The sequence below is a fragment of the Calidris pugnax genome, unplaced genomic scaffold (assembly GCF_001431845.1).
Source record: "Calidris pugnax isolate Ruff unplaced genomic scaffold, ASM143184v1 scaffold118, whole genome shotgun sequence".
Taxonomy (NCBI): domain Eukaryota; kingdom Metazoa; phylum Chordata; class Aves; order Charadriiformes; family Scolopacidae; genus Calidris; species Calidris pugnax.
This window is the reverse complement of record NW_015090855.1, coordinates 22,232-50,150: the sequence shown is the minus strand read 5'-3', so window position 1 is coordinate 50,150 and position 27,919 is coordinate 22,232. Positions and strand designations below refer to the sequence as shown.

The window sequence follows — 27,919 nt, the reverse complement described above, 5'->3', positions numbered from 1 at the left end:
AGCTCTGACACCCTGCCAAGTATTCCCTACACCGACATCCTAATGGAGTGTGAATTATGAGCACCTAAAGAGAGGCAGTTTGTACTGTGCTCCAGAACATGCCAGGCTATCATCACAGCCTGAGTGATCCACCAGAAATGATGGAAAATGGCTGGGGATAAACAGGGGCACTAATCAAGCTGTTTGCTTCGTTCCCCTTGTCCTAGATTCAGACTCTAATAAAATCACACCCTTTCTTTCCAAATTAAGCAGAAAATCTTCCACGGGATGGAAAAAAAAAAACCAACAAACAAATCAGCACGTTAAATCTTAATCTGTGCAGATTAAGTGCATCCACAGGGCTGGGAAAGGTCAGTCAGCTCTTTAGCAACTATTTGTCTTGCTGTGACAGCCCCAGCTGAACGCCGAGCAGGGCCAGGACACCTCACCTGCATGGGCAGCCTATGGAGATGCCAGCAAGACACCTCCTCTGAAATCCCACCAGTGAGGCAGCCACAGGAATGTCCCACTGCTCCTGGGACACGATAGGGCATTTTGGCACAAGCAGCTTTCTCTCATCCCAGCATTCAGCCCTGCCTTTCCTCGCCCACACCGACAGGCAGTGGTCGCACCCGTGCCCAGATGCCTGAACATCAAACCAACTTCCCCCTGAATCCATACGTTTTTTCCCTTCCTCTTCACCATTAAAGGAGAACCAAAAATCACTCATAGGGTTATTTTCACTAAGTAGGCACCTGGCAGCAGTCTCAGAATCCGTCTTTCGCTCCTTTACCCACAGAGCATGAGACACACACCAGAAAACTTGCTCTGGGATGCAGAAGGATGGCTCATTACGTAGCTGTGCATGGCCCAGGAGCTCTGCAAGTCTTCATAAAGCCACAGCCCTATTCATACAGCCTAACAGAGCTTAATTTAGGCAGGACAAAGCAAATCTTCTTCCTCTTCCTTCCTATAAAAGCTAAAAACAGAACACAGACCTGCAACCCAGCCCAGACCCCAGCTCCTCACCCACTCCAAAGCAGCATTTTCTCCTCCAGGCTGCTCTGAGCTGCAGTTTATTTTCAATCCAACCCTATGTCCGTATTTAAGCAGGTCTCCACCCCCAGTCAGATGTTATCACCTCTTGGGGGTTGGGTGGAGCACTGGTAAACCATTGATTTCGCTTCCTATTTTCTTGAGCTCTGTTGTGATGTTTTGAACTAGGAAAGCGTGATATATTTTTTCTGCTCCTTTTGCGGTTAAAAGCAAACAGCTCAGTTCCCATGGTACTATTTTTAATTTTGACCTTTTTGATAACTCATCTATATTAAAAAAATTAAATGGCCAAAATTTTCATTTAAAAATGTCTAAAGAAAGTGTTCTGCAACCAACATGTAGCCAAGAAAATTCACTTTTGAGATTTTTTTTCCCTTCACTTACAAAAGAGACAAAAGGTAAACATATATATTCCACTGTCAATGACTTTTAAACAGATTTTTGACTGCCATAAGAAATTTGTTTAGCTTTTCACCATAAAAAAGTTATAGTACCATAACACTACAAAAACATTCGTTTCTTTCAGAGGGTTTCATGGGAACTACTTTGCAGCTAGATCCAACTCTTCAGAATTCTTTCCATGTCTCTATTTTGTTTGCAGCAGCAGGATCCAAATAGCTTCATCTGAGAGCTGCTTATGCATTTTTATTTTTATAAGAAAATGGGACACACTGCCCCCTTCTCTTCCCCCAATCTTCCATGCTTTGCAGGCAAGAGTCTGATTAATGAAATGTCCATATGCACACAGAAAAATCCCTGCTGGAAGATTTCTTCAGCAGCGGAGCAATGAAACCCCAACACTGCCCTGTCTGCAGGGACTCACAAGCACGGGACTGCTGATTTGAACTGATTTTATTTGAACTACTACGTCGTAATATTTATTAGAAAGCTGGGGAAAACGTCAGACAGCACCACCAACCAGCAGGGCTTTAAGACAAAGAATTCTCCGTTCAAAACTCTTGAACTTTGCCAACTATGAGGATCTGGGCATGAGAAAAACATGAAAAGCCGAGAGGTAGGTGGGTAATTTGTCTGCCAGCGCCACCCCAGGGCTTTCTTCTTATTATTTTACAAGGAGGAATGGAGGTGGAGCAGATCTGTGTCCCTGTGGCTGGAAGTCCTCCAGCTGACCAACATAAGTTATGAAGACCAGGTCAGGATCTCTAGTTAATTACAAGAGAGTTGAACCGGGGCACTCTGTCCTAATTCTACCCTCACACTATTAATAACTCTGAGGATGTTCCTTAAATCCAGGATCTGAAATATGAATGAGCTTGAGCTGCAGAAAACCTCTCAGTTTAGATGAGGATCACAAAAAGGAGGTGATTTTACAAAAGTAAAGCAGCTAGAAAGCGTCCCTGTAGGAGAAGGATGGCATGAGATGAAGGATCTGCCAACGTGTTGCTAAGCCAAGAAGCTTCGCGCGAGGCTGTTCTGCCCTTCCTGAGCCCACCAGACCTGCCTGCTCACTAATGGTACCTCCTGGCAGGGCCTGGTGCCCTGCTCTTCACTCTGTAACTCTTGGGAAGATTAAGCAGCCTCTTCACAAGCTGTCTTTTCCCACGGCAGAAGAAGACTTGGATCATGAGCCTCCTGAAGCCACTGAAACTTCTCAGAGGAGCTGACACAGCTTTCCATCCAGGGGATTTGTAACGCTCAACTCCAGGGTTTTGCTGCAACTCCGCAGAGATTATATATCAGACATTTTGTTCTGTGGGCACTAGTTTGAGTCTTTCTCTCGACTCAGAGCAATCTTTTCACAGTATTTGTAGAGTTTGTCTATCTTCCACTTCTCTACCAAATTTGGTTGAAACTCAAAAGTATATGCTACATAGGAATGACGGAGAGAGGGGAGAGGGTGAGGACAGGGCTCTGGCTTAAGTATTGAAGAAATAATCCCTCCCTCAAATTAGCAGGTAAAGTTTAGTTTTGGTACAGACAAAATTCAAGGGGAAAGAGCAGATTTATTAACAAGGTATTTCCCTTCTGTCCCACTGATGCTCTTTTAGGAGCAAGCAGCTTTGTCAAGGCCACGTGTGTGTGAACACAGAGAGGGATCAACGGCCTTGGCACAGTGAATGAGTCATGCAACCTTTTGTTCATTTGTTATAAACACAATTAAAAACACAGCCACATTTCTTTAACAGGCATGAAGCCACAGAACCCTGGAGTCATTCATAAACTAGAATCATGGTGCAGAATCACGCTTAGAATAGCATTTGATTTGTGTTTAGCTTGGGTTGTAATTACTTCATCATATTTTCCTTAAGGAAATGAATGATCAAATTCACAAGGAGTTGACTTTAATTATACACGCTGCTTAATAACTTGCGTCCATTTGGAAGCAATTATTTGATCCGCTGCGGAAGCGGAGAGGGGGAGATGATGGTCTGGTTTCCAGAGAAGTCAAACAATTTCAGGCATTCAGTTTCCAATTCCAGGCAATTTCACCAGATGATACAGCTATCTGGGTCAGCCTTCCCCAAAGGTGCTTCTGTGTAATACCTGCAGCCAGTGCTAAGGGAAGGAAACCAACCAGCACATTTCCCCCCTCTAATTCTACACATTGCTTTGACTCAGGCAGAGACACCCTTTGACAGGTCCATGGCCATGTAGCACCTATTTTTCTGGGCAACTACCGCATCCCACCGTAGGGGCACTAAAGGGAACCACTTTTTTCCCCCCCAAGTGGCACAAAGAACAGCGTGAGGATCACTTGCAGCATCCCTGTGATGCTGAAGGGTTGAGCACAGAGGGCTGCGGCGTTTCCCAAAGACCTGGGGAAGAGCCCAGGGCAGGCAGAGAGAGGATCTGGCACAGCAGCAGCCCAACGTGCTCACTGGCTCTTCCAACCCACAACGGAGGGCTCTGCCCTTCCAAACAGATCCCCTGCACTCACCCCAGGTCTCTTGTATGGATCCCTTGGCATGATCTGGGATCACTTTAATACAGCCCAAGAGGCTGGTTCTGCTTGGGTGGAATGAAGTGAGGGCATCCTGCCCTTCACAACAGTGATAATTTGGCTGGAGGCATCTCTGCACAGCTGGAAGAGAGCGTCAGGCTTCGGTGCCCAGAAGCAGGACAGGAGCAGCAGGACCTTATGATGTAAAGTGATTCATGGTGACTAAGAAATCAAAGAGGTCAAAACACTCCGTTTTGTCTCACAGCAAACAGCCAGGCCAGTCATACATCAAATATCTTCAACTGGTGAGAAGTTGAGCCACTAAACATGGAAAACACCATCCAATACCAAAAACAGAGGCGCTGAAGTTTAGCCAGCAGCCTCCTAACAAAAATAAAAAAATAAAAAACCCAATAGACCACATTCAAACAAAACTTTCACAGGCTAAACCCTGAGAGAAGCACACTGACTCTCATCCGAGTGGTCAACTCTCCAACATGTCTTCTGCATGCACAAAAGCACGGCTCAGATATAAAACCACCCCAAATTATTTGAAGTCCGTGGGGAAATTCAGTTCAGCGTTTCTCTAAGCAGAGTATTGAGCTTCTGATAGAAGAAAAAAAGCCCTTTGGCCAGAGCTGGAAAATAGACATAATGTCTTCATCTCTGCTGAAAGATAGGAGAGAACGTGGGAAACCAACCAAAATATCATGCCTGTCTGAAGGAAAAAAAACAAAACCAAAAAAGCCATCAATGGAGCAGATTAGTATGTTTCAGGAACAATAGCAAGATCTAGTTTTGTCAATTACTAAGCATTGGATGAAGGAAGTCCATCAAGAAGAGGCACGCTACACTGTTCATTCGATATTGCATCAAATGAAATCTGTGTTGATCACTCACAGTGTCAAGCAGTCGCACACCAGCCCAGCTTCATGAGGAGCAGATGCCTGTTTGTAGCATGGCTACCCCATGGCACAGCAAGCTGACCAAAATCTCATTATTTGAGCCAAATATTTCTAAACACATTTTGTAGAAGGAGCAGGGATGAGCAAAACACTTTAGAACACCTTGGTGATTTCTCTCTCTCTCCTATGAGAGCAGAACAGAGAACAGATGAAGAAGAAATAAAAGAGAAGTATGGACTTGTGATACAGGCAGTATCAGTCTTCCAGACAACGCTGCCAGTTCAGAAAGATCAAACATGCATTACAGAGCAGCATCTATCTTTATTTAGGAGTGAAACAATAGAGTTAACATAACTAACAGAAAAAAATGAGTTTGATGGGAACCTCTTTATAAGATGTGCAGGCAACAGCTGACCAACAGTAATGAAACAAGGCCAGAAGAGGACACTGTGCATTAACCTTGCTTATGAAGCACCTACATCTGCATAAATTGCTTCCTTCTTACACCTGCAGTTAACTTTTAAATTTCTATTCTTATATATAAAGACCAGGTTGACATAAGGAGGCCTTGGGTTTTCTTGAGGTGGTGCTGGCAAAGTCAGAGAAGTTCATTTCAGATGCAGCAGAGTCCCCTTCCATCACCAACTGCTCTGTTTCACTCCACTACGGACAGTAACAGCACTAGTGACCCACGCGCCTACAGCCACCTCCCCTGTGCCACCAGGCTCCAGCTTTCACATTGGTTTCAACATGGAAAAAAACATAAGGAGATAGAACACACAATTGTGAAAGCCAACTTTAGAGAGAGACCCTCAGTCCCAACCCATTCACAGTTCCCAATCACAACTCAAAATCACAAAGCAAGCTCAGGAGTGAAATAACGTCCATTCCTCCTCCTCCTCCTCCTGCCTGCAGAGCCACAAGTTCAAGGCTCCGTTTCCTTGGCAACAAAAAAGAGCATCACAACAGCCTCCTCACTAGCAAATGGCATATGAAAATGTGTCATTTTTTTTCTCTCTGGTATCTTTTATCATTAGGGAATAAGCCTGAACTCAGAACTTGCCACTCAGCAAAGATGGAAATAGATATCCATTATTGCTATTTAAAACATAAGTATCTTTGGAGCCTTTAAGCTTGTCCTGAGATAGGTAGTGAGTAAGGGATTTTAATTTATTAAGTTAAAAAAAAAAAAAAAAACCTTGCTGAAGTTCACCTTTAAAGACAAATTATAGAACTTGAGGAGTTTGGGGAAAAAATGTAGCTCATAAATTTAATCTGTATTTTAGATTCTGTTAATATTCACTTTTGAAAAGCATTAGAAATGAAGATTACAAATTTAATAATGTAACATGGGATGAATTATTCTCCTCCCCATATAAAAAGGCAATTTGTTCTTGCCTATAAATTGACTTTCTATTACTATCATTAAAGCAGCATAATGTGCTAAAATTAGGGTCTGCCCCACCACAGCTCTGTGGCAACCCACAGCCAAGAACTCATCATGCCACTAATTGAGAAGACATCCTAATGAGGCGAGAGGGGCAACGGACACTGGTCCCTGCCAAGGAGCAGGTATCTCCTTGCTGCAGGATTTTTTGGTCCTGCTGGACATGGACAAGGGCTCAAAACCAACAGGACAAAATTAATGAGGAAAAAAAAGTCAGGAGCAGAAGTCCCCAAGCCAGGAGTCTGTGGAGGCTGGGCCAGCATCCTGAAGATGCATCCCAATAAATCTGGGCAGCTCCTACTTGCAGGGTTATGAGGTGAGCACTCTAATATTAAATAGGCCAAACTCACGGCTGGCAGAAGCGGGGCTCTCTAGGAAGAAGCCATCCTTCTGCTTTCAGCATTCACCATCTCCCATTTAGCTGCGCATTACACGGGGATGGTGGTAAACCCATACTGCTGGTGATCAGGAGGTCAGGCTGATGCCTTGTCCCAGCACTCATCTCCCTCACGGGTTTGCTCCATGGTGTCGGACTTTCTTCCCATCTCCCTGACTTTCTCCAGACACTTTTGCAGACACAAAAACCTTACTCCTTCCATTTTGCCACAACACAGAGAAGCGAGATCACAGTCCTCAGGCTGTAGCAGGATCCCATTCACTTCCAAGTTTCTCTCCTCTACAGCTTGTGCAATAGCTTTACTGGATGCCCTGTGTCATCTCCCTGCTCCCTCTGTGCCCAGCCCACCAGGGCAGGCCCTCTCTGCCTGTAGAGCATCTGCTCCTCCACTCAACATGCTCACGTCTAACTCCACATACATGTGGACCATCAGGGACGATGCTGCAATGCCCGCTTGAGAACGTGTCTAGCGGCACCAGCATTAAAAATCTATATTCAGTGGTTAACTCCACATACATGTGGACCATCAGGGATGATGCTGCAATGCCAGCTTGAGAACTTGTCTAGTGGCACCAGCATTAAAAAAAAATCTATATTCAGTGATCTCCTCAAATGGGCAACTACATATAAACAGCTCCATTGGAAAAATGTTAAATTGTACTGTCAGGTCTTTACTGCCTCATGTCCCACAGCTCTTCTTCTGTCTCTAAGTTACCAATGGGTTATGACACAATTCAATAAGAGAAACATCTTTGCCATTTTTCAGCACTGGCCCATTCCTCCCTTTATGCAGCAGGCAGCTGGAAGACTTGCTCACATCTGTTACTTCAGAAGAAATCTGAGCAACTAGAACTGGGAGAGTGAATTTATAGCATCTGCTGATAGATCTTGCCCTTTCTTTGCTCACGAATTGTTCAGAGTTCTAAAACAAAAGAAGCTGGTACTTGTTCAAGACTACCAAAGAATAACATTGGTCAGTGCACAGAGCAAGCAGGTTGGCATGTTGGGCAAGCACAGGACCTTCAAGCACTAATGGGTGGCTTTGACAAGATGTGCCCTTTGCTCCGTGACAGGTTGGTCTTCGACTGCTGGATGGCTCTAACAGCAGCCATCAATATTTGCTTAAAAACTGGTATTTACCCAACTGTTCATTCGAAAAAGCTTAATGGCTGGAAATGAACACGAAGGGGACTTGTGATAACCAAAGTGAATCCATTTGCGAGTCTGACACATGCACAGAAAGCACTTTGCAGTCTCCACCAAAGCCCGGCTTCACTCTCCCCACTGAAGCAATTTCTAGGTCATAGCACGTGCAGATGTTTGGAGGCCTGTGCTTTGTCCTTGGCCTAATTTGGAGAAAGACGTTATGTTTTGTTTCCGCTCTGACTGCACATTTCATTCAGAGAAACCATCAGACCGCACTTGATTTTGAAGTGACAACTAAATTTTAGTCCTCTGGATCCATGAATGACTAGCACATCCCTCTGGTAACCTGTAAGCCATATTCCTGCTCGAAGCACCCTCCTGCTGTATCCATTCTCCTTAAAAAGTTCACTTTACCAAGCATGACTTGGCCCTTCTGAATGCTACACAATGTTTGTCTTCTTCATGTGTTTTCTGCTACAGATATGTGACTTTTCCCCCTGTATTTTACTGTTGTGTAAAACAGCTTTCCCTTTCACCAGTCCCCCCTCCTTTGCACAGCTGCTTAATGAATTCAAAGTGTGACATTTTGTTTTCCATAGTGAGGTATAAGAGAAGCTGTAAACCATCACTGTGAGATGAACTAGAAAACACAGACGGCAAGCAAGCCCTTCCCACCAGTCAGCCACACTTCTCTCAACAGCACCCACTATACATTGCAAGGCTTTTACTCAATTAATCAAGAAACTTCACTAAACAAGTCAAAATGTCAACTTTAGGAGGTATATACAAGCTTCCATAAACAATACAGTTTCACAAGCTGCAAAGAGATTCTCTCAGAATCACAGAATGATACGGGGGTTGAAGGGACCTCTGGAGATCATCTAGTCCGTACTCGATGTGCCATCCCTACCTGGGCACCTGGATGCTTTTCTGAACACAACAGTTCCAGGATCCAAGTGGATTTAAAGCCTAGAAAGACTTTCCAGAGCACTGCACAAATTACTCTGATGTCGCCCACACAGGAGGCTACAAATTGGCACCAGTAGTTGTCAACATTTTGTTTTGATCTTCTGGCAAACAAATCCACCCTCTGAAATGTTTGCAGGATGCAAAGATAAAAAGCTATAATGAATAAAGACCAAAGAAGTTTGAGGGGTTTATTTTTACCAAGCAATCAATACCTTCTGGCAGCCTTCCTCCAGCTCTAATAATACCAGTGAGGACAGTAACCCTTGGCAGGTTTTATATGCCGCTCTACAAACATTATCTAATTAACCATCACAATCCACTTCTGAAAAAAAAAAAAAAAAGGCACGATCTGAAGTTCTGCTACAGCAAGAGAGACACGGAGAGATGATGAGTATTGGGAAGGGATACTGATGGACAAAGCAGGGTTAGAGTTTAGGAGCTCCAGCTCTTGCATGCCCTGTCAGACCCCGCTGTCCCTGTGGGACCCCAGGGAAATGGGGTACTGCTCACACAACGCGTGCTCCCGTTTGCAATCTGTGCTTAGTGCAACCCTTGCTTTCCCTTTGCTGTGATAAAACATTAGGACAGATGTCCGAGCAACTCATTAATAAATCAAGTGACAATAAAGCAGTTGGAGGAAGATGAATTATTGAACTCAAAGCAATTTAGTGCTCAGAGACTAAACTCCATAAGCTGGGAGCTACTGAACACGGAGCCTGATTTCCCTCAAAACAGCTTCACTGACACGCTGTATGCTGCCAGCCCAGCAGAGACCTCAAAGAGGAGACACCACCTCATCTCTTCATCAAGCCCAGCTCTAACACCGTGTGACCTCCTCTGTAGGTAAGCCAGGACGGGAGAAGGTAAAACTGGTAACAATTCACAAGTCTCCCTGGAGGACTCTCTCTGGTCTTCTGGACATTGCTCGCTGACTAACCCCTGATGCCCCGCAGACGATGGGCAGATGACAGTAACCCATTTACTGATCTCTTTTCTATCCAAACTCAATGTATATGACTAGCCCTGCATAAGGGTCAGCTGAAATGTCTTCTATAAGATCTAGTCCTTGGGATGTATTCTGGCTATTCCCATTAACTCCCATTGCAATGCAGCACGGGCACACGTATCCAGGAAAGAACTGAACTCTTCTTAATGCTACCTGCTAAAATCAAAAGCACCCTGCACAGACTGTTGCATTACAACAGAAAGATTTTCCTATTCAAAGCATTATAAATAAAACAGCAGTTGCATTAAATAAAATCTTTTTCTTCCATATTTGTGCCCAACAAACACAGAGCTACAGACAAAGATCCCAGTGTATAATGCAAATCCATTTCCCATATAGTCATTTGTCCCACAGCGACAGAATGTGTTTCATACTGATACAGTTTATATAGATGCTTTTATCTTTGAAGATTAACAGATTCCTAGTGCACACCTCTAATAATGACTTCACTGACAAGATGAAAGTCACTGCAGACATTTTATTGAGAGCTAATTATTTACCACAGCTTCAGATTATTCACACTTTGCCCTCCAGGCCTCCGACTCCATGAAAGGTCTGGAGGTCCCTGAGGCCCACAGCCTCCCGGAGACTGCGGGACTCCCATGGTGGTGAGTGAGGAGGGCTCCATCTGCCCTCCATCTCCACACAGAAGGGCATCCTTCAGCCTCGCATCGCTCGAGGTTAAAGGCCAAATTCTTAAAGATGTTCCGCCTTTTGACACATGGACAGATACCAGATCGGTTGGAATTAACTCATGAAGCACTTTTTAAAGCTCCAGAGGCTCTTTACCTTTGATAATCCAACCCTCGCTCTAAGCAGAGAGCCCAGGAGGAGTAGTTTCCTTCTAGGAAAAGGAAAGAGCCTTTTCTAGGAAAGGAGAGAACCTTTTCAACAGAGCTGCCTCTGGAAACAAGACCCGTCTCTCCTCTTCACAACTTCTGAACATTTGAACTGGACAGAAAGGTCAGGTTTTAGAGGTAGCACATTCCCAAAGACTCATGAAAATGAGCACCCATGGACAGAAGAGAGATCTGAATTAGTGCCCCCACCAAAGGAAACACCTGATTCAGCTTCTTACTGACAGAAGCAGCAAGAGCTGGGACAGCGTTGAGGGATGCTCCAGCCATGCCCAGAGCTCAGCCTGCACATCCCAACCCTGCAGATGATGGCAGGAGCTGGCAGAGAGCCGGTGGGGGTGTCTAGGAAGGAGAGGTCTAATTAGTTCAGCTATGCCTGCAATACTCCTTGGAAGGCGGGGAGGAGCACCAACTGAAATGCAGACTTCCAAAAATGAGTCAAAACCAGTTTAGAGTCCTAAATCTGTCCCCTTCCCACTCACACATTATTCCAGTTCCTGTGATTTTTACAGTCAGACTCACCTATTTGAAAAAGTTTTTCTTTTCTCTCCCAAGACAACATAAAAGCCCCCAAGAACCTGGTGGGGAATTACTCATCCTGCAGGGACACAGCAACTGAGTGTGCTCTTGCTGAAGAAACAAGAAACTTGTAACTACATGCCATTACTTATATCCGACTCTGTCGTCATAAATAAGCAGTAACAGGAAAAATGTCACTTTTGACAGTAACAAGATTTTATTTAAAAAAAAAAAAAAAAAGGAAGAAAACCAGAGAAACTGCTTCCTCCACTGTCAGCTGCGTCCTTTCCAGTGGGGAACAGGCAGCAGATCCTCTGCATAGCTCCCTGCCCTGCTGGAAGCACACACATCAACACACACCACCCCTCAAAGGTTACACAATGATTTCACAGGGGCTCCACACTGCCATATTAACAGCAAAAGTTCTTCCCGACAGCCAAAACCAAGCACTCGGCTGCATTCAAAATTCCCCGATCCCAAAGTTCTGCTTCAATGCCCCCAAAAGAAAAATTATGTCAACCAGAAAATCTTTGGTCAAAGTATCTCAATATTAGGATGGCAATTACAATTCTGTTGGCTTTTATCTGTTTGCGACAAGTCTTAAGTTTAAAATGCATTAATATACTACTTTTTTTCTTCTAAGACACAAGAGAGCAGATCTGAGAAGGGCTGTAGGCTCAGACTGAAGGGGAAGCAAGGCTAAGAACCTGCACACACTGATCCTGAATCGGCAGAGAGACCCAGATACTACAGAAGAGAGAAACTTCAGAGTTTGCTCAAAGTCCTCAACAATATATTTACTAAACAGATGGAGGAGCTCAGTACCTCCTTGAAAATTAGAATTTAAGATACAGGGATAAGAAACCAGAGATAAAATCCAGTCCTGGATCAGGCATTATACAAAAGATGTGACAAAGTCAGTATTAGACAAAGAGCAATGCTCAAGAGCTCCACGTTACCAAGAGCAACTCTTGCTTACTCCTCTAGGCACAGCATCTTCTTCAGATTCTTTTTGCATATACAAACTGGTTTTACAGAACTAAGAATAGCAGTCCCAGTACAGATATAATTTCCTTTAATGTCAAAGAGCCACCAAATCTCTGCGACTCCAGACAGCTCTGGTACTCCCACCCGTACCACGGCTCACAAGGGGAATAAGCTATCTTGTGGCGTTTCAGTGGGGTACCCAGTATTTTGATGCTGATCATTAATATTAAAGATGGAAGATGAATCTCAGATCATCAAGTCAACCAGGAAAGTATCTCAGGGGATGCTCACCTTGACCTAAGCCAAGTCTAAGAAACAGGTCTAAACTCAGAGCCAGCCCATGTGTCGATATAAATCCACTTTCTGGTGTCTTCAGAACAAGCTATTCTCTATTACTTCGGGGCAACCATTACAGAGTCACAATATTTAGTCAACCTTTTACTTCTACAGTCATTAATCATGCACCATTTAACCACTGGTTTGTCATTTACTCTCCTAATCCTTTTCAAATCCTTCTGCTTATTTTCACATCTTTTTTCAATCCCATTCTATGTGTCTAACTAATTACACTCCTGCACTGTCATAGGCTGTTCCGACGCAGATGCGTTGAGCCAGAGGTGGTTTGATCACTTGCTGTGTTCTATGCCCAATGAATCGGTTCCTACTGCGATGTTTAAAACATAAACAACATAGCTGAAAGGTGATCAACTGTACTTAATTATCTGGACATCTACTGATAACTCTAGGGCAGGAAGTGTGAAGGACCATTCGGTGGTGTACTTGAAAACAAGGTTTCTAACCCTGTAGAAAAGAACAATGAGGAGAAAGGGGAAAAAATATCTAGGATATTTCCATCTTCTCAAAATAAGGCATTTTGCTCCCTTGCCGGACTGTTTTCAAAGTACTGTGATTTGCAATTTTGCTGCATCCTGAGCCATCACTCCTGCTGGTCTCAGGAGACTCTCTGTCTCCAGAAGTCAGCACACGAGGCCAGCCCAAGAGTCGCAGGTCAGCAAAAGCAAAGTCACATCCAAATGACAGACGCCAAAAAACGGGTGACAGATGAATGAGACAGAGCAGACATCACCTGAGAACTTAACACACAATTGAATTATTCATGGCCAAAAGGAAGCAAAGAGGCAGCGTGATGTATGTAAGAAGGCAAAGAGGGAACGGAGGGACGCAGATGACTGCCTGCTGTCAGGAGCAAGGGACCAGCTCCCAGAGGTACCCACAGCATTAGAAATCTCAGCACAAAAGTCCACGTCCACAGATTTACTCCCGGCAACAAGTCTGACTACACAACTCAACATCAAGCCAACGCCATCCTGAACACGTCCTCTCTCGAATCTCAGTTTTCATTTCACTTGCACAACAATGTCTTGACCTATCTCGCCGGTGATGCAAACCTTCAAACCACACGTATGTAACGCAGGGATGACTTTACAAAGAGCCTAGAAGAGTAACTGACTCATTCACCCCAGAGGACAGTTACAGGAGGCTGGTGAGGACCAGTTATACACCACCATCGTTAGCTACTAATTCAGTTTCTTCAAAGAACATGGTAGGTAGCAATGAACACTTCCACCTCCTCCGCACCAATCTCATCGGAGGTGGCTGCCAGCCCCCACTGAGGAAAGCAGGCAAAGCTCAAAGGGAAGCTGAACTCAGCACACTTAGTACAGCCTGGAGAGTGCTGTCTAGGCACGGTTTGTCACAGCAACATGTCCTGCTAAAGCCAAATATTCAACTGAAACAAGTGAAGGACCAACGGCCTCCCAAAACATCATCAGTCCTATGCAGGAATTGGTTGGGCAGCTTCGACTTGCTAAGAAAAATGCTGTGGACACAGTAACTCCCAAATACACTCACATCACGTAACTCCACTAGATCAGGAGCTCCTAATTAATTTAGAGTGTGGATCAGTCCTCAAACACATTTTGCTATCAGTAAGACCTACTGGAAGGGATGAAGAGGAATCATTATGCATAACACCTGCAACAACTTGTTGTAAACACATTTGGCAGCCCAGGGAGGTTCCTTTATGGCATAATCCATTTTTATATACACCTAATATTTTCAGGTTTTCAAGCGATTGTCAGTGTGTTTGTAGGGGCTGTTAATGAATCTCATTGCTAAAAGCAGTTACAATTCTGTAGCTATTAATACAACGTGACACTGGTTATGTCAGCTTCCGAGTGAATCACGGTTGCAAACTTGTAGGTGTTCGATAGCTGGTTGTCAAGTCAAAATAGCACATTGTTAAATATAATCCAAGTCTGTCCTAGTTTCGCAGCTCTTTCCCCCTTTCTGCACTGCAGCCTTAGTGGACTGAGCACCTGCAGGGCTGAAGAGATAAGCACAGGAATATCAAGGGGAAAAACAGGTCGACTATTAGACCACTTAGATCAGCAAGTTTTAAAATGTTCACTTTTGACTGCAATTTCTTCTCGAATCTGATGACTGTAAGAGCTTCAGAGAGCAGGTCACTAAATCTTTTACAATGTCTAAACCTTGTAAGATGTACTTATATCAAGATGTTAAGCTTCCCCCATCGCATCGTCTCGTCCCCCCCCCCAAAACAGAAATAAAAGGCTGAGAATCTTTCCTGACATAGTAGTTTAGCATTAGAGCAGGCAAAATCCAGTTTTCAAACCATTTACTGAATATCAGAGGCCAAATACTGCTTTAATCTGCATCACTGACACCTGCAGAACACTTTTGTATTGGTCAAACCATACATAAAAGCACAATCTTAGCAAAACTGATAGATGCCTTGGAAATTATTAATGAACATTTCGATCCGTGAAACATTTTCAGGTCATCATGTTGTCACATCTTCAGGATTCACTTCCCTCCCCAATATTTTTCATGCGGTTAATATCCCGTAAGGGCCATCTTTGGAAACCCGTTCTTAGGGCTCTAGGGGAAAGGTGTTTAAGGGAATAAGCAGTTTTCTAGATTTCAGGAAATTAAATGAAATTACGGCCCGAAATAAGACTTCCTGATTTTCACAGTCAATCTGTCCCACAAGCTTGCTGTCTCTCTGCAGCAGATGGCTGCAGTGAACAGACTGTGAAAACAGAGAGTCAAATTCACCAACTAAAATGGACTGTGGATAATTTGCCTGGTATTATTCCTAGAGCAGCAAGCCAAATTTTGCCTCAACTGACCATGCAATATTTCATAGAGCTCTCTAGTAGGTAAGCCAGGCAGTACTGAGACAGAAATAGAAAAATAGTGAAATAGGGTCGACACGATGCCAGGTTTGGAGGCATTTGGCCTGGGTTGGGTCTTGAGAAAAACTGAGTTTGGGACGCAATAGCCACCTCCTGTCCAGGAGCAGCAAGAGTGTTTCTGCAGACACAGAGCAGACAGGTCGCAGCAACAGACCCACTCTGTTACTAGGCAGAAGCCAGGAATTCAGCGGAAACAGATGAAAAACAAGTTTATAGAAAGATAATTTGGGACTCTGGCATGGCTCAAAGCACAGCCCTGGGCAGGACGGGAGAGCTGAGAATTATTGTTGTGAAAGAGTCCAGAAGTGGGTTCTGAAGAATAGATATGATCAAAAGACAAGTTCTGCTCCCTCCCCTATTCCCAACCTGCACTTTCTCAAGTCTCCCACTTATTCTCTCAGTCTCTTCAAGTGAAATACTTTAGACCAGAGGTTAAAATCACAAGCCTGAGTTTTTTCATACGTGACCTTTTATGCTGCAGGATGGCTGTGTGAGAAATAGCCTCGATGTGCACCCACATATCTAGTTTGCACATCCATCACTTATGCACTTTGGGTAGGCAAATTGTTAGTTAAATGACTGCCTCTTTACCCAAGCAATTTTCAGAACCTACACACGCACAGTAACTAAACCAAGATCTCTCTCCTGCTCTTAAAAAGTACAAGGCAGAAGTGAAAAATGTGCAGTGGAGGAAGGGCCATGGGCTGCCTCACAGAAAACATCTTTACCTTTATTATTTCCTGCCAAAGCTCTAGCTTATCAATAAAATATTGAGAACAGCTTTCTCTGTGTCAATGGAAAGGAGCCAATAAACATATGTTGCCTGCACAGTGAAAAAAAAAAAACAACCCACGATGCTGATTTTGGAAAACATCACCTAGTGGAAATACAGCAAGAAAAGGGAGAAAAAATACAGAAGGAATACTGAGAATCCTAATGGGACATTATTACTGCAGTGTAAAATATTGAAATATCTACAGGCTGAAACCATTGCTCAAGACACGGATGAAGCCAGAGCTAGCCTTGGATGAGACTGTACCCAAAGACCTCAGGCTGTTGTCCAAAACCAGTCCCATGGCCAGTAGTCCCCAGAGCAGCTGATGGCTCCTGCCAAGGCAGTGGAGGAGGGAACAGGGCTTGTGGGGCTGCAGATGGACATCAGCGTGAATCATTCTCTAGGCTGAAAGGATGGGACCTCAAACAAGACTGGAGTGTCTTCACGAACTCCTGCCAAGGCAGTGGAGGATGGAGCAGGGCTTGTGGGGCTGCAGCTGGACATCAGCACAAATCATTCTCTAGGCTGAAAGGATGGGACCTCAAACAAGACTGGAGCATCTTCATGAGTTGAGTGATCTTGGAGCCACCTGACAAAGAGCTGTGAGATAGAGGAGTGCGGGTGCCTCTGATGCCAGGTGGGAAGCAGCCGTTGCAGTGAGCTGTCTGATCAGAGAGAAAAAGCTGCTAAAAAGTAGCACAGCAGAAAGCAAAGAGAGGTGCTTTTAAGCTGAATTATGCTAGAGTTGCTATGCTAAAAGCAGGAATACCTGCCTTATTTAAGAGAGAGTACCTCTTCCACCCTCAGCCCCATAACTACGAGCCTTCACTGAAGAAATCCATATGATGGGTACCTAAAGGCCCCAGATGGAGGAAGAATGTGTAACGACGACAGCATGCACTGACACCGCAGTACAAGAACGGGTGTCATGGGATGCTAACGTTACCATGGAAATGTCCTCATACCGCGTAACATTTTGACACTGTCTGTTTTCTGCGAAGCAGCAACGATGTGGCAGCCTGCAAAGCCTGCATGAAACGGCTGTTAGAGATTCGCCACGGTTATTACTGCAGCCGGCAGCCAATTCAAACTGTCTGGGTATTGGATTTTGACCAATCTGGCAGCTCCGCTTTCTAAAGTGCACGAGGAAGCTTTTAACAGAAACAGTTCCATAAATCACCCTGATTTAATATGCACTGTCTGCCAGGCTGAGCACTGGCCTGCACGCCTGCTTCCGGCATTGCTTGCCCTGCCTTCCAGACCAGCACCTCCAACGTTCCTTCATCAGCTTCCTTGAATTGGTGAACCCAAGGCAGAGTCTGCTCCTCTGCTCCAGCTGCCTTTGCAGGATGAGAGCACCAATCTCAGCCCCATGCTCCCAGGGTGATTTTCTGAGCTGCTGAAGGCAGGCACTGCCCCAAATCCCATTCACTTTCAACAAATACTAGAGACCAAAACTCCCAGTTTGAAAATGCCCAATTTTGCATATTTAGTATTTAAAATGAGCACAGACTGCTGTCAAAACTATGCTCCTTGCAGAAAGCTTGGTTTTATCTCAAGACACATCAAGGAATACCAGTTTGAAAATGCCCAATTTTGCATATTTAATATTTAAAATAAGCACAGACTGCTGTCAAAACTATGCTCATTGCAGAAAGCTTGGTTTTATCTCAAGGAATATTACCTGACCTTTTCCTGTCTACGTACATTGAAACAAAAATTCCACATCTGGAAGGGATGCAACATGTGACGTGATTCACAAAGGCAGATGTATGGGGATCAACCCACAAAAAAATGTGGGGTTTTTTGACAAATGCACCAAAATCACCATTGAAATGTAACACCGTGTGACAGTGACACAGGTTGTGACAGCAATTCCTGCAACTCCCTTTGGTTTGGGGGCACCTGGGGGGAAGCAGAATACTGTCAAGCCTCAGAAGTTAGTCTGGACCACTATCCAACTTTATCATAGGTTTAATTAAAATTACTATAAAGGCTAAAGAACTGCTGTAGAGCAATTGCTCTTATCCCACAGGTCACTGGTGAGATTTCATGGCAGGCAGCAGGGCTTCAGCCAGAGGGATGGCGGCGTGAGCTGAACACAAGGGACAGAGAAAGCTACTGGGTCTGATTTGTCACGATACCACCATCCAGAAGTGAACCTGGAAGTCTAACAGGCATCAGAAAGAGGAAAAGCCTTCTCATTTATTTTCCTGACAACCTGATTAAACCCCAAATATGGATATAAAGCAGCAACCTTAAAACCTTGAATCAAATTTTCCTAACTTTTCACTACTGCTGTGATGTCACACATCAAGTGCAAGAAAGGAAAGGTAAATAGTAAAAATAAAAGAGAAAAAAATCACCCACCCACACAATCCTTCCAGGATGCTGAGAAGTGCTAAACAGGGAGCTGGATTTTCAACAAAAAAAAAATATCTTAATCTTCTTAGACATCTTGGCTGCAACACAGTTAACGTTTTCCATCCACGTGGCAGGATACATTCCCTGCTAACTGTAAATACACATACTGCTGGTGGGCAGCTGGCAAGAGTCCCACACCACTGGGAAGCTGTCACCACTGGGAAGCCGTCGTTTCCTTGCCAAGGTGGGTCATCCCACAGGTCTGACCCCACCAACAGCTGAGCTACTGCACCGAGGAGGATGGTCAGCTCCAGAGAGGGACACAATCACGGGAGGGACACTACAAGTTCTTAGATCAGATTTGTGAAGTATCATTAACCACAATTATCTTTACTCTAGCTACTAACTGTGAATGACCCTTCAACAGCCTCTTGAACTTCATTGCAAAATGAGACAATGAGAAGGTGCCTGAAAAAACAGGCCACTCCAGATGCACCAAAAGCAAAGGTTTCCAAGGATGCTGTGCTTCACCCACAGACCCTCAGTTACACAGGATGTCCTCCAGCTGCCAAAATCATCCACGTAACAATGTCGTATTTCTGGAGCCTGCTGGAAAAAGCAGCTTATCAAGAGCATTTACCCCACCTCCCAATCCCACAAACATCCCAGCAGCATGGGTCTTGCTAAACAATAGACACAGAATTCAAGGTGATACCGAGGGGATGAAATAGCTCACCCCTCCAAATCAATGCAAGGAAAATCAATAAAGGCACATATGAAAAGCAGTAACTTCAAAACGCTGAAAAAATGAAATGCACAAATGGCAGCAAGGGAATAAGCAGCCAAGGCAACAGTTCTGCAGAGAATGATCTGGAAAGTGGCACGGATCATACCCCAAATGTGAGTCAGGAGTGGGGACACTCCTGCAAAGCACCGTGTGTATTTATAGGAAGGCTGCACACAGAGTGGGAGATGGTTATTCCTCCCTCCCAGGAGCCAGAGCCCCGTCCACAACACTCCTCCTGCAAGATCCCAAGGCTGGCAACAAGGCCACCACGGTGCTTGTTTGCAAGCTGTATGCAAAGAATTCATTCAGGCTTCTTTGGCCCAAAAACCAAAAGGAGAGGCTGGGATGCCAGGCAGCAATGGTTGTGATTACAGTCATTTTCTGGCTTGGGATTATCATCACAGGGAAGAACCCTGCAATGGGAAGAGTTGCTCTGAAGACAGCAGCAATCAATTGCTTCCCATGCTGCTGGGAGCAAGACAATAGTATTTACTTCATTTCCATGCAGATTTAAGCAAAATTTTAGGGTAAACTGTCCTTCTAATTAGGACTGGGTTAGTTACTTGGGGAGCAGACACAAGTGACTCCTCAGGACACCTTCTACCTCCACATTTCTAAGAACTCAAAGACATTAGCACAAATTCCTCTTACCCATAAAACAGTTTTGATAAAATGTTACATTTACGTCTGTACATGCTGTACTCTCCAAATTGTTGACGACTCAAAACATTTTAGACTGGCTTCTGCAGGGCTGTACGAGTTCTTTGTGTACTACAGCGACAGAAGTGAGACAGTGATACCAGGTGATGTAATACTCCAATGGCACAAAGCTGAACAATTACCTGCCACAGTGATTTAACTGCGGCTGGATTTGGTTTTAAGACAGGGCTGCCAAGCTTTGCTGTTCTCCTGTGTGAAGTTAGGGTCTACCTGGGCTTCCCAGCCTTTACATACATGTTGTTTCCCAAAATCAAAGCCAAAGCTGTAACTTAAATGCAGATCCCAAGGCAAGCAGGGTTTGACAGCAAAATCAGAGCGTGCCTGATTTGTGCATGTCATCAGCAGATGATTTAAGCCACGGCACCTACTGAGGCATCATTTGTGTTGCAGGATCTCTATCATGACACATGTTCTCATACAGTAGAGCACGGTTTTCACACCCTCTCCCAGAAAATAAAGCCAAACCTCAAAGGAACATCCTATGGATAGATGGATATTCAGATTGCATGGAGCAGTTCCGCACAAGACCAGAAACCCTTATTCAAATACGCTAAGGGTGCTTCACAACAGACGTTTGTGGGGAAGAGAGGAGATGATGGCAGGGCTGAGGAGCCTGTGAGAGCCAGGTCTCACTGCCCCACTAAAACAAATTAGCAACTTGCAGACCATTGCCTAAATTAAAATGCTCACATTTCTAATCTTAACTGAAGTCGCTCAAATGCGAGCAGATAGCGCTTCAGAAAATAATTGCAGAGATAAATTATCCCTCAAAACAACTACTTCAATCAAACTTAATTCTTCCCTACACAAAGCAGATACGCGCATCCTGTCAAACAGAAATGCTGAAGTGAAGTAGTTACAGCATTTCACAACTTGTCCTGATGTAGGAATCTGACAGAGTAAAGATAATTTTTTTAGCCTGGAGAACAGAGTGCTTTTGAATTAATAAATGTTGCATTAAAATTAATTTCACATGAAATAGCAGCAGTAAGGAAACAGTCTCTCCTAGACAGAAAGCTTTCCAGGGACAGCCTCTTCTATTTGGGAGTAAATTGACGGCAAAAGGAGAGAAAGAGCTATCCTTCCCCTGTGGCTGGCAGGGGCCACGTATAACCAGCCCTCTACAGCACACATGGCTGGAACGTAACATCCTCCAAACCCCTACAACACACATCAGGCCAGATTCGGGCCCCTTCGAGGGAAGGAAACAATACTGTGCTTTCCTACAACTGCAAGTGTGGGCTGCAATAAGCAGTGCTCAGGGGACACCATCGTGCCACCATAAGGTGGCCCACGACCTCATCCGTGCTCCCTCTCTCCAGTAAATCCACACCCGATGACCACCAAGGAAATGTCCACGCAGCCCTTGGTGGCACAGTGCTCGAGATCCCCCGGCTAGCTGCTACCTCTCTTCTCCCCCATCCTACATCACTTATAACAGCTCCTCAGCCTACATCCAGCACCAGGTGGACATTCCAGGTTGGGACATGCTGGAGGCTCTGTTGGGGTGCCCAGTGGGAGAGGGGAGCGGGTGGCAGCTGGTGGCCCGGGAAGGTTGCCCACCACACTGAGCGCTGACCGATACCACGTCATCCTCCCGCTGCGCTCTCCCATCTGTCTCACTGTACCCATCTGGTGGGTTTTGCCACAGAATGTAAGCTCTTTGGGACAGAGACTGACACTTTGCTTTACGTTTCTACCGGCACAGCGTGAACTTGGCCAAGGACTATGGCTCTCGCAGGTGGCCACATCACCAAGAGCAAAACAAACAAGGACGAGGTTTCAAATCTCTTGCTCCTAAGTGCTGACTCGTTCGCAGGGCTCCTGCTCTCACCTGGTCTCACGTGGCCACAGGAGAAGACAAAAGCCACCCTCTGCAATTGCAGTCTACCGATAACATATGCAGGTGACAGATCCAGAGAGCAGAAAGCTGCCTTTGGTGCCCAGGGGATGTAAGGAACAGCACGGCTTGCTCAGCTCTGCACCAACGAGGCACATCTGCTGTGTAAGAGGCAGTCACTGCATTTATGATCTGGATTAACTCATGACCGGGTGCGAGATCACCAACCCCTGCAGGTATTACCCGCAGCATCTTCTGTCAGGCTATCAGTCCATTTCATGCCACTTCCTCTGATGAAAGACTGATTTGACAGCAGCCCTCCTAAAATTGTTCTCAATTTTAATCCATTTATAAAACAAACACCTGCTTACCTAGAGCCACAACATGCCCAGCAGGGAAAGGCATTTTTTCCAATCTCTAGGACAACCTATGGCCAAGGATACACCCTTGACTGTGCAAGAAGAGGGAAAAGCCATGGCTTTAGCTGCCTCCTGCACCAGCCAGGAGAGCTGGCAAAGTGCACAGCAGGGATTAGGCAACAAGGAAACTCTCTACATACTTGTATATTCCAAGACTGATTCAGATGTGTCTTGCAGCATCCCTGGGGTAATGCAGATGAGCCCTCGAGTTTGTGTCTTCACAGGGTTACAGGGATGAACTATCATTTAATTTGTAAAAGATTAAGAGGAAAAACAGTTAACATTCCAGCTGTGTGAAGAATTTCCCTCGTCCGCTGTATCTTTGCCAAGTAAACACGGTTACCTATCAAATAACTAACAAAACTGGTTAAAGGCTTACAAAACTTTAAAGGTAACTTTGGATGAAGCTAAAAGAGATTAAACAGCAAAAGGACTTAACACACTTGATACATATACTTTTTAAAAATCTACAAATGGACTAGTTAAAAAGACTTGAATCATCATTTTCTTTAAAAATCATATGTACCCCAATTCAATACAGCACTGCAATTGAGAAATATCCATGGCAACATGAAAACACACAAAGGGCTCTCTCTATTTAATAACTTTGTGACGCTTTAATGTTCAAAATTATAGAGAAGTTTAATGTTTACAATTATAGAGAAGTTCAATAGATAAAACCCAGACAAAAGAGTATTCTAAACTAAACTACACGTTCACAGCACAGTCTTCCATCCCAATGTTTTTATCAATCCATTAAATTAATATTTCACATAGCTTCTCTTCAAAGCAATTGATCGTAACACAGTGCATCTGCCAGGCCTCGACAGCGTGCGAGAGCAGCAGCCTAGGCTGGATTTTATCTCTAACTCAACTCTTTTCTGAAAGAGCAGCTGACACAAGGAAGGCTTACCGTCAGTATCTAGGAGACATTTTGACTTTGGAAACCATTTTCTCTCTCCCAGACACTTGGTTCCAGGTGGCTGAGACACAATCTCACCCTGACATCTCGCAGCCAGGGCAGAGGTCTGCCAAGCTGGACAGTCTCTGTGCTGGAGTCCTGACCCATGGGACCCTTACACGTCCCTCACAGCTATTTGGTACCTTCCCCTGCTTCCTGATCACAGCATCCCTGCCCTCCACGCTCGCATGGGTATAGAATCCCTGTAAGGAACATATTCTTGCCCTTCTGCAGATGCTCAAGCTGTACCTGGACTTCAGGACAGCTGCATTTGCAGCATGACCCATGGCCACGGTCTCCCAAACACCCAAGTCTGCATCCCTGCCAGGGCACACCTCAGATGCCTTCTGCCAGTGCAAGAGGGTGTCCTTCCCAAGGCAACCAGGACATGGGATGGCACAGAAAGGAACTGGAGCATGCCTGCATCTCATCCACTTAGACCATAGCACAGCTGGAGCACACACCCAGACCTGAGAGTGCTCCTGGATCCTGCCATTTAGGCACAGTGGCTTAAGGAAATCCCACCCTCTCCAGTCATTTTTGGTATCCCAGTAGGTCCACCATTGCACTGACCGTCCCGGCTACTAGAACCACCTCCTCTCTTCTGCCCAAAGCTTGCTGGGTTTTGCTTGTGCAGCTCCAAGTCAGTTGCTGCTGCTCTCTACCTAAACCTCACTTTTTGTTCTGCTTTTGCAAATTTTCCAAACTCCATGCATGGAGTAAGCTGGTTCTCCTCCACGCCAGCAAACACATCCCCATTAACCTTAAGGACATCCCTGATCCTGGACTGGGCAAGGCTGCACTAAGGCCACTGTCAGCCAAAGGTGAATTTCACATACCCACATTCCAGGATCCTGTGGTTTTAATTGCAAACTGCACCCAGGACTCACAGAGCAGGTCCCCACAGCCATCATGGATCCTCAACACCCCATTAATGACCCACACACACTTGCCACTTGGCAGCTTGGTCCCTTCCGACGTGTCGCCACACGAATACCAGCTTACCCAACGGCTGAGTCCAGCCAAGACCAAACCTACGGCAGATCCTCAGGACAGCTAAGATTTGTCTTCACACTGTTAGAAAAAGGCACTGGTTTAAGGTTCATCTTTCTAGAAACATGCCCACAAACAGTGCACGATTGTCTTTTACCTCTTTTTAGCCTACTACTCCATAACTGAAAAATTATCAGAGCTCAGGGCCGACATTTGCATAAGTTAAACCAACAATTATGATGATGATAACCACAGTTTCAAAATCCTTAACTCCCCTGCCATTGCTGGGGACCTCAATGGAGCAAAGATAGCAGCACTTGGCCAGCAGGAAGGACAGCAAGATCACCACGCTGAGATCAAAAGAGTTATTAACCTGGAGTCCTTACACTGTTGAGTGCAAACAGTAATTTCTGTTATTTCAAAGCCACACTGCAGCTTACTGGCGAGCAGAGCTCCGTGTTTGCTCAGAGCACCCTCTTTGTACACGCAGCTGAGGAACGAAAAGGGTATTTCAACATAGGAGTGCAGGTCCACGTCCACCTCTTTGGAGGGACAGGCACGTGGCATTATTTGCCAGAGGACACATCTGAAACTCAGCCACCCTCACTAGGGGATGATTAGCTCTGGAAGCACTCAGAAGAGATCCAGTTTCTTGCTCCAAGTCCTGTCACTACCCTGCCTACGCCGGTTTCCTGCTTCTGCACATGAAGATGGAAGTGGGCACCATCTGCATCCACTTCATGGCCGAGAATTCGGTGCGGACACCCCCGGTGGTGCGGCAGGCAGAAGAGTTGTGGCAGATGAGAAGAGTCTTCTCGCCTAATGTCCAGAAGGTGAACAGTAAAGAAGAACAAAAAGGCCAAGGCAGAAAAGGAAATATTCTGTAAGTAAGAAGTAAGACATTTTTCCAGAACTAAAGTGGGAAATACTGGAACCCAGAGGTATCACTAGCGCTGGCCAAACGCAGCTAGCTACGTTTCCACACCGCCATGGCTCTCAGCACAGGCACTCCTGCAAATTCCCTTTCACACTCCTTTAATCTGGCCCACCCATAGTAACTTAAATGAAACACCTCAAGAATCTTTCTCATATGTAGATTTGAGCTTTCACGAGGCCATTTTCCCTTTCCAGAGGAAAACGACAAATCGTAAAGCTTGCCCATTTATCAGCTTCTTCCCTTTTTCCGTAGGATGACTATTCTCTTAAAGATGTGGTTCTCTGCTTCAGACAAAATGGATGATGTGTCTGTTTGAAATAAGATTGTTTACTTTGTCAATGCTCATGGGATCAATTTTTTTTTTCCCTGCCATCTCCTATGGAGAACATCTTGCCAAGTGCAGTATTCATCTCCCTGAATGAGCTATCAAGATCTATTTTTTTTGACAGAAATCACGCTGCAACCAAAACTGGTCAGAATCTCTCTCAGTTTCAGAAGCGTGCATGGATATGAATAATACAGAACCTTATCTGGTGCGATTTCAGCATTTCTTTTATCATTTCTCTTTCATGACATTTATTTTCTTGAGAAAATTATACGCTTGTAGTTTTAACGCAAAAAAAAAAAATACAAAGCAGCACACAGTCTTTCTTGCTATTTGCTCAGACATGTCTGAATACACACTCCTGGGCACAAAACACAGGAGCAATACTGCAACGTCCCCACTGGACTGAATGTTACCCCGAGCAGCTTTACTAACGAGGCTAACTCCGGCAGCCGAGAGCCACTAATAAGCTGCTGGAGAATGAGGTCTTAATTGCAGATTTGTTTAATTCAGAGACAAATACTTGTGTTGTATTAAGAGCAGCCTATTCATGCATGAGCATTCAGGAAGAATTTAGCACAAAACCATTTTTCTAAGCACTGGAAGAGGAAGCATTCAGTAAAAGTGTCACCCTGCTCCGAGCAAGAGGGGTTGGACACCAGGGAACGAAACAGTGTTCAAGGCATTGTGTCGGGCTCCCGTACTCGAGCGTGTCTCGCTATCAATCATTTCTGAAGCAACAGCGCCGAGACTTCCCAAAGCTCCCGTTATTGTCTTGTACACTCCCCAGCATCCAAACCAAACGTGAAGCGCAAATAAATCATCAGCAAAATCTTGAGAACAAAATCTAAAAAAAAAAAAAAGAAGACACCAAACCCAACCATCCATTGGAGGATATAATCTGCCTGACACCCCTGCACAACGCTGATGACAATCCTAGGTTAATCACACAGATGATGAATTTATTCTTACGTCAATTCCTTTAAAAACAACAGCATTACAGGTGTAGCAGCTAGCGGGCTGATCTGCCCGTCTCTTCCAGCTGGCATCTGCACATCTCGGGGATGAGCTGCTAGACAAAGGAGCACGCCGGCATTTTGAAGGATGCAACCATGACAGCCAGCGTTAACACAGGCCGTAGTTACCAACTTTCATTGTTCACCACACAGAAGATCCACTTACAGGTTCGTTCTCCGGTACAGGGTGGACTGTGAAAAACGTCCCTCCATTATGAAGTGAGGGGCTGGGAAGGGACAAAGTGCTGATACACGGCTCCTCATCTGCTCCCCCGGCCGTCCTCCTCCCTGCCCACGCAGCTGCCGAGCTGCCCTCTCCTCCCAGCACCTTCTCCAGCACCCAGCGCCCTTCCTCTCCCCATCAAACCCGTTTCTTTCCTACTTTTCCCTTACCAGTAGCCCTCTTTGTGAAGCTTGGTCTTATTTTATGACAACTGCCAACTCTTTGAGGCCAGAAAGGTCTTTAAGAAGAGGGGGAAAATCACCGCATCCATTCTGAAAGGGTTTTGTGTGTGTTTAGCGGTGTACTTCATCCTTGTTTAAATGGAGCCCCTTTTATTCCCCTCTCTGCAAGCAGCATGGAGCTAATGACCCCTCAGGACAATTAACCAGAGAGTTTGGCGTGTAAATCAGCAGCAGGCTGGAAACCAGGTCCTGCTGAATGGACGCCTTCTCCCAGCTGGGCAGGAGAGGACGACAGCCACCTCAGCCACTCCATCTGCACCCACCCCGGGCTGGCTATTGACGAGGAGCGGGGGCACCTTCCATTGCCATGAACAAACCCCCCCTTTTTTAATCTCTTCGAGCTCCCCTGCACAAACCCCTCCTCACCCCGGCTGCTGGGGCCCCCGACACCCCAAACCCACGGCTGACACGCCACAAACCCACCCGGCTCCTGCCCACACCGTCCCCTCGGGCTCCCACAGCACCCGTGGGTGGTAATGGAGACACACACTGGAAACCGGCCCCACCGACACCCCCGGGTGCCCCCCCCGGCTTTGGGTTCCCCCTCCCCGGCTCCCTCCACGCACCCCCAGCCTCACAGCCGACTGAGACCCACCGGCCTTGGCCGCAGCCCACCCACCGGCCCCCCCGCCCGTACCCGCGTCCTCCTCGTCGAAGCTGTTCATGCAGGGGAAGTAGATGGCCAGGGCCTCGAAGGAGGCGGAGAGGCTGAGGCGGCTCTGCGACCGCTCCATGAAGAGCCCGGGTCCGGGGGCGCCGCCGGGGGCCTCGCCCGCCGCCGCCGGCGGCTTGGCCAGTTTGGCCGCCCCATTCTTCACTCGGAGCACGGCCCGCGGCGTCTTGGCGGCGGCGGGGGCCGCGGTGAGGCGGCGGCGGCAGCGACGGTGGAGCTGAGGCGAGGCGAGGCG

The 27,919-nt window shown here is 45.7% G+C and overlaps 1 protein-coding gene across 1 annotated transcript in view; it reads right to left on the bottom strand.

The window, feature by feature from the left end:
* RIMS4 (regulating synaptic membrane exocytosis 4) overlaps nt 1–27,913 on the bottom strand; it is a 54,737-nt gene extending 26,824 nt beyond the window's left edge. The window contains exon 1 of the mRNA XM_014943796.1: nt 27,649–27,913. Coding sequence (XP_014799282.1) covers nt 27,649–27,745 — 97 coding nt within the window. The 5' untranslated portion in view covers nt 27,746–27,913. The remainder of the gene's footprint in view (nt 1–27,648) is intronic.
* Between the last annotated feature and the right edge of the window lie 6 nt (nt 27,914–27,919).